Raw genomic sequence first — 13,259 nt, forward strand, 5'->3', positions numbered from 1 at the left:
CCCGGATGGATGAATGCCTAATCCTAATGGATGGATGCCCAGAGTATGCAATTGAATAAAACATAATGAATAAATTAAACACACACAAAAGAAAAAGGAATTCTCAATTTTGTTGAATCAGTTATTGTGGGTTATTACATGTGGTATCAGAGCAAAGGTTCAAATCTAGGCCTTGTGCTCACTTCAATTTATTCAACTAAGGGAATGTTTTACAATAGTAGAAATTAATTTTTAAAATCCTAAATCAAAAACTAACTACATAATTTAACTTTCAGGCAAAAACCTAGAATGGCAAGAGGAAGAGGAAGAGGAAGGGGTAATGGAAGTCGTACTAGGAGTCAAAGGGAAGAAAACCATGAAGAAAACCATGAAGAAAACCATGAGGAAGACCATGAAGAGGATCGACACAATCCAAGAAATAACAAAGATGGGGTCCAAGCTATAATCGATCTTCTAACCGAAGAAAGAGATAAAATCAACTTTCTGGAACAATCAATGCAGGACCTTAGGGAAAAGCATAATGACTTTGAAAATAGAAGTGGTACCGAAAATGGAAACCCTGGTAGCAATCAAGGGAATATGGTGGGTAATAGAAAGGAAAATAACATATTAGAACTCTCCAAGGACTTAAAGAAAATCACCCCTCCTAAGTTCGATGGGAGGCAGATTGGTGAAGGAGCTGAGAATTGGCTAAATGAAATGGAAAAATATTTTGAGCTAAGAGATTTTAGCGAAACAACCAAGGCCTTATGGGGTTCCTATCAACTCATAGGGGAGGCAGCCAGTTGGTGGACCAACACCAAGGAACAGAATGGGTAAGGGATACGGTCACATGGGATCAATTTGTTCACCACTTCCGAGATAGGTGGCTCCCTCAATTGTTCTTTGATGAGAAAGTGATAGAATTCCATAATCTACGTCAAGGGCCCCTATCCGTTCAATAATATTGGGATAAGTTTGCCAAGTTGCTTAAATATGTGCCTATGTACCAAAAAGATGAAGAAGGCCAAGCAAGGAAGTTCATTTTGGGGTTAAATACCAACATAGGGGCAGAGATTGACATGTATGGACCCAAAAACATGAATGAAGTACTTGAAAAGTCCCTAAGGCAAGAGAGGAAGATTCAAACAATAGCAGGGCAGAACTATAATGGGAACCACTCATTTAAAAGGAAGCAAGAATTCAATGGAAACACTAATTTCAACAAGGGTCAAAGGAACAATTCTTCCGAAAGAAGGCCACCTCCTAATCAATATCAGAGAAATGGAAATAATAATAATAATAGGGGCATTAATAACATAGGCAACTATAACAGGAATGACCAGCAGAATAGGGTAACTTATCCACCCAGGGTCAATGAATCAAGGAATGATCCCCCTAGAAATCAAGGTAGGAGGGGTCCTCCAGGTGGATGCTTCATGTGTGGAGGAAACCATTTTGCTAGAGAGTGCCCCAGGATGCAAGGAAAAATTAGGGACAATCAACCCCAACAAGGGCCCCAACAAAGGATTCATGTAGCGGTTAGGAACCGAAGAGGAAGATACCAGAATGTTCTCGTGGAAACTACAGGTACACTATTTGAACAACCAATATCAATCCTAATTGACACTGGATCATCTGAATGTTTCATCTCACCTGAATTAGTAAACAAATATGCATTAAAAGTTAATCAAATGGAGTCATCATGGACGGTTCAATATGGGGATAAGGCAACTAGGGAAGTAACTAAGTGTTTGTCAAGGGCAAGGGTACAATTTCCTAAGTTCGAAACAAGGGTAGATCTCTATGTGGCACCCTTAGAAGTATATGATGTAATTATTGGAATGAGTTGGTTAACAGACCATCAAGCTAATGTAGATTGCTATAACAAAGTTGTTGAATGTTTGGATGATGGGGGGGAGAGGGTCAAAATCCAAGGAAAGTTTAAACCCATTAATATAGAAACCATCTCAGCAATGCAATTAAAGAAGGAAAGGAGAAGAGGAGGCCAAATCTATATGGTTGAAATTGATGAAGGAAAGGAGGAAAATACACCAACCTTTGAAAATGCCCCTTTCTTAAAATAATTTAAGGATGTTTTTCCAGAAGAATTACCCAGTTTACCCCCTAAGAGGAAGTTTGACTTTTCTATCGAAGTACTCCCAAGAGCTGAACCAGTATCAAGGGCACCTTACCATATGAACACAACTGAATTACAAGAGCTTAAAATGCAATTAGAGGAACTCTTAGCTAAGGGATTAATAAGGCCAAGTGTATCACCATGGGGAACGCCAATTTTATTTGTTAAGAAGAAGGAGGAACCTTAAGGCTATGCATCGACTATAGGATGTTGAACAAGGTCACAATAAAGAATAGGTATCCCTTACCTCACATAGAGGATCTTTTTGACCAAATGAAAGGAGCAACAGTTTTCTCAAAGATAGACCTCCGGTCAGGGTACCATCAACTCAGGATTAAGGAGGAAGACATTCTGAAAACAGCTTTCAGGACTAGATATGGGCATTATGAATTCACAGTAGTTCCTTTTGGTGTAACCAACGCCCCAGCTACATTTATGAACCTAATGAATAGTGTAATCCATTACTACTTGGATAAATTTGTTTTGGTATTTCTGGATGACATACTGATTTACTCTAGAAATGAAGAGGAACATTTAGTACACCTACAAATTGTTTTGCAAAGGTTAAGAGAACATAAGCTATATGGGAAATTGTCCAAATGTGCCTTCTTTGAGGAAAAGATCCACTACCTTGGACATATAATATCAAAGGAAGGAATAGCAGTTGATCCAGATAAAATAAAGGCAATAGTAGAATGGCCAATCCCTAAAAATGTTTCAGAGGTAAGAAGCTTTATGGGACTAGCAGGTTACTATAGGAGGTTTGTGGAAGGATTCTCTAAGATAGCAAACCCCATCACCTCATTACAAAGGAAGGGCAAAAGGTTTTGTGTGGACCGAGCAAAGTGATAAGGCATTCCAAATCTTGAAGGGAAAACTAACTTCAGCACCCATTCTAAAGGTACCAGATCCGAATGGACACTTCACAGTCGTAACTGATGCTTCTATTGAAGGGTTAGGAGGAGTACTTGTCCAAGATGAAGGGGTAGTAGCTTACGAATCCAGAAAGCTAAAGACTCATGAAGTCAATTATGCACCCCATGACTTAGAGTTGGCAGCAATTGTGCATGCCCTACAAAAATGGAGACACTTCTTACTAGGGAAGCCCTTTGAGCTAAAGTCAGATAACCAAGGACTAAAATACATCTTTACCCAACCCCACTTAAATGCCAGACAAAGAAGGTGGTTAGAGTTTCTAAGTGAATATGATTTTGAAATTGAATATATTAAGGGGAAAGAGAATAGGGTGGCAGATGCCTTAAGTAGGAGGAGACACTTGATGACTATAGCAACATTCAAAACCTCTTTCAAAAGGCAAGTAATGGATGAACAAGGACATGACCCATGGTATGAGCAAGTCAAATTGACTTTAGAACACAACCCAACCGATCCTAAGGTTGGAGGGTATACATTAGATGAAGAAGGATTGCTCAGATACAATAACATGATCTATATTCCTAATTCAGGGAACTTAAGGGAAGTAGTCTTGTCGGAGGCTCACAATGCCCCTTATTCAGGGCACCTAGGAGTTAACAAACTTTATGCAGATCTAAAGAAGTTATACTTTTGGCAAGGGATGAAGAATGACATTGTCAAGTATGTGGCTAAATGTTTGGAGTGTCAAAGAGTAAAGGCAGAACATAGACATCCAGCTGGATTGTTACAATTGCACGATGTACCTCAACACAAGTGGCAAGTTATTAGCATGGATTTTGTGCAAGGGTTGCCCATGTCACCTTCTAGGCATGATGCAATAATGGTGGTAATTGACAAACTCACTAAGGTGGCACACTTTATACGAGGAAATCTGACGGATGATGCACCTACCTTGACTAGACGCTTTGTTAAGGAAATATTTAGGTTGCATGGAATACCAGAGAAAATCATATCGGATAGAGATGCTAGATTCACTTCAAGGTTTTGGACCACTCTTCAATCAGCTCTAGGAACTCAACTAAATTTTAGCACCGCATACCATCTTGAAACCGACGGTCAGACAAAAAGGACAAATTAGATTATGGAAGACCTACTTCGCATGTATTGCATGGACCAACAGAGGAAATGGGAAGAATACCTACCTCTAGTAGAATTTGCTTACAATAATACATATCAAACATCTTTGGGAATGGCACCTTTTGAAGCTTTGTATGGTAGACCATGTCGAACACCTTTGAGTTGGGATAGTCTTGAAGATAGAGTGATTGTTGGACTAGATATGTTGAAAGAGATGGAGAGGAAAACCAAGGAAATTAGGCAAAGATTGAAGGAAGCCTCAGATAGGCAGAAAATTTATGCAGACAAAAACAAACACCAAGGGAGTTTGAGGTAGGAGAGAAATTCTTCCTAAGGGTTAGGCCACACAAGAGTTCTATAAGATTTGGGAAGAAGACTAAGCTTGCACCTCGTTATGTTGGACCCTTTGAAATATTGGGAAGGATTAATCCAGTTGCATACCGGTTGGCCTTACCTCCCCAATTGAGCCGAATCCATGATGTCTTCCATGTATCTCTTCTTAAAAAGTATGTACCTGATGAGAAACATATTTTGAATTGGGATGCTTTACAGGTCCAGGAAATGGGAGGAATAATGATAAAGCCATTCAGAATCTTGGAGAGGCGCCGGTGCCAGTTGTGCAAGAGAGAGGTTGATTAGTGTAAAGTGCAATGGGACCAATATGATGAAAAGAATGCCACGTGGGAAGATACTAAGGAGATGCAGCAGTTGTTTCCTTTTTTGTTTTAAACATAAACTATAGACTCTTTTGGATGCATTTAATAAGTGCATCGGGACGATGCACAAATTAAGGGGGGGAGGATGTCACAACCTTCCTTTATCACTTTTGGATTTAAAATACAAACTCTAGTATAATTTTTTGGATAAACTATTTAAATGATTGAATGAATATCATAAAAGGATAAAATAATAAAACTCACACACACACATGGAAAATATACTTTTTTCTTAATTATTTATTTAATTTTCCTCACCCAATTTTGGCACATGTTGTAGGAAGAATAAGAACCTTCTAGAGGATTCTCCACCACCTTGCATGTAACTCCTCCCACTAAGTCTAATCAATTTGCATGAAGTCCAAAATTGGGAAAGAATCTCTTTTTTTTTAATTAAAAATTTAGGTAGTGGAATAGAGGGATTTTTCTTATAAATGATATGCAAGTTTTCAAAAATGGGAGTTAGTTATTCCATAAGAAAATTCTTCTCTCAAGTAAATTTTTCTTTTGTAGTCATATTTCATTTTGAAAATAACTAAGATTGCTTTGGAGGACTTTTTTCAAGTTTGAAGGATCAAGAGAGACTAATTGAAGGATTCATAGGGGATTCTACATCAATTTCAAGTATCCAGGTTCTTTCAATTTAGTTTTACTTTATCATGCATCTTATTCTTGCTGCAAATTAGATTAGATCAATTTATTTAAGAAATTAGATCAATATGTTTCAAATTCTTGATAGGAATTAGATCAATTTGTTTAAGAAATTAGATCAATTTGTTTTCAAATTCTTGATAGGAATTAGATCAATTTGTTTAAGAAATTAGACCAATTTGTTTTCAATTTTTGATAGGAATTAGATCAATTTGTTTAAATTTCTTGATAAGAATTAGATCGATTCTTGCTGAAGAACTAGATTAGATCCATCTTATCTCCTTTCTCTAAATTCACCTCCCTGGTTTTCGAATAAAAATCTGAATCTCATAGATCTCGCTGTGGATATTTCTCTATGTTTCTCATTTGATTCTATGCATATTTTCCATTATCTGGTTATATATTTTCTGCGAAAAATTGTTGAAGGAAAGGATAGGATTCGTTGTGAATAATTTTCCTGTAATATTCTCATTTGTTCTAGTTTGGTATCTACTCCTCTCTGGAAAAATAACAGTTGAAAACCAAGGAATGAGTCCCTCTGTGAAATACTCTCTATATTCCAATATGCAGATCCATATTGCTTCATTTTTGTATTCTGGTTTAGTCTCTGTGTTAACCGCTCCAATATGTAAATCCATATTGTCTCATTTTTGTATTCTAGTTTATTATTACTCTCTATTTTTTTGCTACTGCAAGTGAATTCTTATTGTTTACATTAATACCTTACCTCTCATATTCTGGGTTTAAATAAAATTAAACTGTTCTGGTTTTAAGTAAAAATTAAACTAGGAACTTTAGACACAAAAAAAAATTATATATATATATTTATATGATAATAGTAACAACTTTTATGAACCTTAATGCATTATGGGATTGATGTGACATGGCACAAAAAGGTCTGTGCGAGCTGTGCGTACCGACTCGCAGGTGGACAGAGATAGTACTCCACAGGGGGAGTGGTACCATTACGATACCCTCCACTAGCTTGCGGGCACTGCTACGGTAGTGGCCGTAGGTTAGTGGAGGGGACCGTGGGGTCCCACTCCCATTTAAACCATATGCGTGCCAATCGAACTTAGTTCAATGGCAATGTGGCCCCTTTTTTAAAAAAAAAAATTCTTTTTTTATATATATGTTAAGATTTTAAGTTATTTAAAAATTCTTTTTTTATTATGTAAATAAATTTTAGTTAATAAAAAATTTTAAACTTAAGAATTTTTTTTTTTAATTCATAAACTAGTTTTAATAAATTTATATTAGGTCATCCTAAGATCCACTTGGTGATTAAATCACATAAGCTAAATTTTATGTTGGGACTAGTGATTATATAAGCGGCATTTTCATGTGCAACTTACCTTGCCTTCACTTCATGCATATATCTTACATTGATTTAATTATTTGGTGTTTCCATCTTCATGCAAATTATACATTTAATTGTTGGTATACAAGTTACCTAACTTTCATTATTATGCAAATTATATTCAAGTTTTTGAATAAATAATTCTAGTTATGATTCTTTTATTCCATAGTTATTTCAATTAATTTGGCTTTGCAATGTCTAAGTTCATAATTATTTTTCAACATGATGTTATTATAAGTTAGAAACTAATCAAAGGAAGTTGGAAAACCAAAACTAGCAGCGTTCGGTATATACGGTGCCTCTGGGTCACGCTTACGGGTAATGTTGTCGTGTTGAACTATTGCACTTAACGCCTAATAAAGTTGCATCAACGACGTATGTGGCATCGTCCCTATAAATCGTCGGGGAGTAATAAGGGACACTTGGAAGTTAAAATCCAAGGGGCGGGTAATCCCCCTTGGATCGATAATCTAATAAGATAACTTTTAAATGATTTCACATCCGTTGAGTTAAACCATAGTAAACCCCTTTTAGGGATGGTCAAGTTAAATGCTCTCATGAAATTGATTTCTTTTTTTATCTTGAAGAGATATTGGTGATTTGCAATTTGGTCAAGGGTGACGCTCATGATAAGAATTAGGATCTAGTTATTTTAGGCCACAAGCAATAGGCCATCTTGAGCCTTCCCTTAAGCGCTACCATCATGGGTAGCAACCACAGAGAAACTGTCTGGGACATTGACCCTAGAAAGGGTTGCGTACCCACAAATTAGTTTACATCAAACCATAGAATAGAAAATAGAACTACATACTTTACGCCTTGATCCCGTGCCGAAGCGGGTATGTAGGCAGTCTTGGGACGGAGTTGTCCCTCGTACTCAAGCGTTCGTGGGTGGGGTCTAGGCTTGGTTGAGTAAGAATCATATTTGAAAGATAAGATAATTAAATTGGAAAAGAAATTCAATGCATACTCGGAAGGAATCCTGTATGGATTCGCTTGACTTCCCGAGGCTTTAAACCAAATTCTGAGGCGGAATTCAAGCTTGTATTTTTTAATTACTCCTAAGGATGGCGACCTCGGTGCACTTCTATTAGAAGAGTGTAGTACTTAGTGAGTGGCTCAGGACCTGAATGGTCCCGATGAGTCTAAGTCTGTGGCCAGAGCATCTCCTATCCCGTTTGGATAGATGCCTACCCCGTATGGGTAGATGCCTATCCCGTATTGGATAGATGGAATCTTTTGTCCTATATGGACAATTGCCTAACCCGTATGGTTAGATTCTCATCCCGGATGGATGAATGCCTAATCCTAATGGATGGATGCCCAGAGTATGCAATTGAATAAAACATAATGAATAAATTAAACACACACACACAAAAAAAAGGAATACTCAATTTTGTTGAATCAATTATGGTGGGTTATTACAGATTATGCCCAATAAAAAAATTACAAAAAAAAATATATACGGAAAAAAGATTACAAAAAATATCCTCATCAAAGGTGAGTGAGTTAAAAATATTTTCCCAAAAGGATGAAGAAAAATACTTCCATTTAGGTCAAATTATGCTTGTCGTACACGGGTATGGTATGGTCCTGAAAAGTGACTTTTAAACTATAGGTTTTAGTAATGCCTATTCAAACTTCATTTTTAAGATTTGAGTATTAAAATAAATTACATATTTGGAAAGTAGACTTCGAGCACTACATTTTTTATTACTGAATTTTTTTCAAGATTCATTTTTAAGTGCCTCAAATATTTAGGTCAAATAGGATGAAATCGAAAAAAAAAGGGAAAAAACTTCCACATTTTGGCCAAAAAGTGGACACAACTTCTTGCAGGGTATATTGGTGCAGGAGCACCTAACCCAAATGTACACCAGGAGGTTAAAGATCATGTCATTAATCATTTCCCTCATATTTGAGTTTATATGGTCATTTTAATGTATTTTGAGTCATTATGAGGTCATATGTAAGGCTAAAAGAGTCAATTGTAATGAGTTGTCCAAGTTGTCCTAATAAGGTCTTGATTGGGTTTATGAGGTCAAATTTGTATAAACGAGTCATGAAAGTGTAAAAAGGTTGTAAAAGGTGATTCAAAGTCCATTTTGATGTATTTGGAAAGTTCATGTGAAGTCTTACAAGTTTGGAGTTCATATTCATCAAAGTTGTCATTTGTGGCATTAAATGTTGTCAAGCAAAAAAACTCATGTTTTGCAAAGTTGTAAAAGGGTTGTTGATTGGTCTAAAGGTGGTCGAGTCAGTTGTAACTGCCATATGGATGTGTGGAGGTTATAAAGTCCATCATTTGGTCGAATCCAATGGGGGTGTGTATGATTGGAGGAAGGAAATGAATATCATTTGAAGTTTTTACACATTCCACATTGTTTTCTGGGTATTACAGTCTGATCATTCATGTTTTTATTTATGAAAAAGCATTTTTCTCCATTGGAAATATATTTGGATATGATAATGGCATGAGTTAACTTTGTTTTACCTTTGGTTTCATTTAATTTCAATCACTTTGTAGCAAGTTATGCACTTTTTGGTGAAAACTGTCAAAACCCTTCAACAAGACCACTTTGACATTGACTGAAAAACTCTTGAACCTAAAACAAGATTCACTTATATTGATTTGAACCTGAAAATGATGTAAAAAAGAATTGAGTCAATTGACCCTTGACAAAAAATGTAGACGCTAAGATAAATGTTTAAACAACAATTAAAACAAGAGTCCCTAAGTTTGAAAAAGTAGGGGCATGATGTGGATGACACAATACTGAGCTCTATATTTCATTCATCTTGAATGACATAATACAAACTATAGCAGTTCTAAAATTGGAATAATACACAAATTTTAAACTATAAAGTCAAACTCATGATGACTAGCCAAAAAAGTCCTAAATGTATCTTCAACCTTAAACATATACAGCTAACTTAGGTACCAAGAGTGCATACACAACAATAAATTCTATTTACTCCAATTTCAAATTTAACAATCGTGTCACTAGCATTAAATTCTCCAATGATCGATTGTCATTGACCCCCTCAAGTACATGCATAGTATGAACTCCCATCTATTATATTCTCCTTGTGCATTTCCACTAAATGTGCTAACTAATTGTCTTGGCAAAATCTACCCCATTGCCTAAGTGACCTTGCATTGTCTTCTTCATGTTGACTAGGTGAAGGTTAGACTTGACTTCTTGACTTTGCATTAATCCTTGATGTATGTTGCCACATTTGGAGGGAGTTACCTTGAAGAAGATTATAAAATTTACTCCTCGGCTGCCAAGCTTAACCCCTTTGGAAGAATGACACAAATATGGAGAGAGATGCATTTCAGAGTTACATTTTTGACCGAGTGACTAAAACCTTCTAGTTAGGTGCTATAATTGAAGAGGTTATAAAAATAAGAGAAGAGAGTTGAGTTCAGTTAGCTTGCAACGATTTTCTTGCAAAGTGAAGGTGGGAGAAGGCTTTTGAAGAGATTGTTTATAAGTTGTGAGCTCAAGGAGAGAGTTTTAGATGTGTTGGTTGAAGGTTGTGAAATTTTGTGGGATAGGAGTTCTAGTTTCTCATTTCGAACTAGCATAGTCTCTTATATTTAAGTTTCAAAGTACTTGGGGTGTTGTAATCAATTAGTGATAACTTTTGTAAGGGGAAATACTATATGATTTTCTCTATGTAGATCATATATAAACTTGTTAACTTAATATAATAGAAAACAACACTTTCCTAGGTGTTGTAATTTCATTTTAGGTTTGGAACTTGTAATCTAATTTTAGTTTACCTCAAACCTTAAAACCCTTGTCGATCTTATTAAAGCATGTTGTTAAGTCTTGGTACAAAGAAAATATTGGTACTCCTTAGCCTTAACTACATTACAACTTTTACAGTAAAAAGTATCATGTATACATTAGTCATTCATATGAATCAAAATAATCTTAAAATGATTGAAGAAAAAAAAAAATTTCACAATTTTTAAAATATGGGCTTGGTCAATGGGCTCTCGATTTGCTAGTGAAGTCGAATGATTCTAAATGAGCCCACCAAAGATAAGTCTTGGTAAATGCAAGGCCTTGACATCATAAAGAACAAGATCAATATCATGTCTCAAATGACTTTGATAGAATAGATACCCAAAAGATTAGTCTATGATTCATACCCCTATATTGAATAGCTAAAAGAAATTGGATTTGATGTTAAACCCTACGAGCTTGAATTCAAGGTCGGCCTCAACCCGAGGAAGATGAAAGATGATAAACTATGTAATAGGGCTAACTAGTAGTTTCCTTTGATAACACTCTAACCGTCGAGGTTGGGTGGTTTTACAACATATTCCCATGCAGCTGCTTAGCTTATTTTTGCTAGCAGCCACTACTCAACTTTTTTTAGGAAATATCTATGGAGCTAGTGGCCCCATGAGTACTTATTTTTCTACTTATTTTTTAAGGGAAATCTTAAAATTGGTATTAATAATATTAGTAATAATTTGTGCACAATAAAAAATAGAAATAAAATGTTTAAAAAAAAGAGGTAAACAAATGTGTGGAGCCACGTGGCATTTTTAGCAATATGCAGTGCTTATTTCCAGCCCCCCTATTTTCCCACAGCTTATTTTCGATTCCTAAATAATAGCTGCTCAATTTGCATGGAAACACTTTGCTGTCGTTTCCAAACGAAACATTGAAATTTGAAGCCCTCTAATTCTTCACGTGCTCATTCCTCTACCCTAATTTCCTATTATTATAACAAAAAAAAACTCCGGTAAAATTAGGAATCTCCATTCTATATTAAAGAATACCTGGTCAGCATGTAAAGCAAATTAAAAGAGCACTTTAAATTAAGAGGCGGAAAAAGCTTAAGAAAAAGCAAAGCCCCATAAATCAAAGCGAGCAGCCACATTATAAGTCATTTCTCTACTCACCCACAAAGCACAGCAGCATTATTAAGAGCTTGGCCAAAATAATTAGTAGTAGCAGACGAGGAGATTGGATCCGGTGAAATGGAGGAGAGCATATTGCAATTGGGTAAGAGCTCGAATGAACAGCTTGCTCTTCCTCTTCCTCTTGACGATTTTGATGCCGCCCAGATTTTGATGACGCTTGCCACTGCAACTACATCTGCAATTTCATCCCTTTTCCACATTCCCAACAAGCCCACTAAGCGGAAACGGAAGCGGAATGCAAAATTCCATGAATCCTCTGATTCTGATCAATCTGAGGTTGAGAGGTCATATTCATGTAGAAAATGCAGCAGGAAATTCTCTTCATTTCAAGCTCTGGGTGGTCACAGAGCAAGCTGTTCCAAGTCCTGCAATGGCGGACAGGACATGCAGGAGGCAGAGGAGCATACTCCACCTAATTTCCAGTCTTTTCATGGCTTCAAGGGTATTTGTCCCAATCAGGAATCCATTAAGAAAGCTAAAGTCCACAAATGCCCTGTTTGCTATAAAGTATTTTCATGTGGCCAAGCCTTGGGGGGTCACAAAAGGTGCCATAAGACTTCAATTTCTTCAGTGGAAGCTACTTGTTCCAGTCTTTCTTCAATTGAGCACCAGCACATTCCCCCTGTTAAATCTGTCTGCCTTCTGGATTTGAACATGCTCGCTCCCCTTGATTCTGAAGATGAACAAGAGGATTCAAATGGCTCTTGCTCTCAGATTGTTAATTATTCTTTGCCTCACCATTATTATCAGAAATTTGGAATGGGCCCTTTTCACAGCAGGCCTGAGTGAGGATCAATGGAGATCAACAGGTTGATGTTTGACCCAGATGATGAAGCTCGTTGCAAATTTAGATTTACTCCGTTACAGGAGAGGATGCTTTAATTAATGTTGCAAAAGTAGATTAGAGTTACTACCTTGAGATTTGATTCAGAGATATTTAAAATAAATAAATTATGCTCTCCTAAGAGTCAATTCATATTATTTTAGTGTAGATTCAGGTTCTGGATCAGTTAAATCTGATTTGGTCCGTTCCAAATTTCCAATGGTGACACTGAGGGGTCTCTGACCAAATCAAATTACTGTTGAACAATTCTTTAATTTCAGATATTTCCTGTTCAAATTTGGAGCGGGCAGCTACTTGAGGCTTTATACCATCACTTTGCCTGTCTTTGTTTTACCCAAGTTGCATTTCACTTTTTTTTGGTTTTTTAAAGTAAACATTAAGTTTTTATTAATATTATAATTAATTAATTATGTCTAAGGTGTATTACATTCAAAATGTTTGTTAATAAAAACTAAAAACATTTATAATTTGACATGTTTGTAACACTTAAATGCATGGGAAAAAAATATATTCTCCTCTCAACTACAAATCACTTTGAGTTTAATTGATCAATCAATTTTGTTTATTTCTATCATGCAATCACTTGACTTCGTAATTATCATAATCTA

General features: G+C 36.1%; 1 protein-coding gene across 1 annotated transcript; it reads left to right on the forward strand.

The window, feature by feature from the left end:
- Positions 1-11,707: 11,707 nt before the first annotated feature.
- LOC131071550 (zinc finger protein ZAT3) lies at positions 11,708-12,927 on the forward strand. Its single transcript, XM_058007439.1, has one exon. The coding sequence runs from the start codon at positions 11,865-11,867 to the stop codon at positions 12,594-12,596; it is 732 nt and encodes a 243-aa protein (XP_057863422.1). The 5' UTR covers positions 11,708-11,864; the 3' UTR covers positions 12,597-12,927.
- The last annotated feature ends 332 nt before the right edge of the window (positions 12,928-13,259 follow it).

Source organism: Cryptomeria japonica, chromosome 11 (genome assembly GCF_030272615.1).
Source record: "Cryptomeria japonica chromosome 11, Sugi_1.0, whole genome shotgun sequence".
NCBI lineage: Eukaryota > Viridiplantae > Streptophyta > Pinopsida > Cupressales > Cupressaceae > Cryptomeria > Cryptomeria japonica.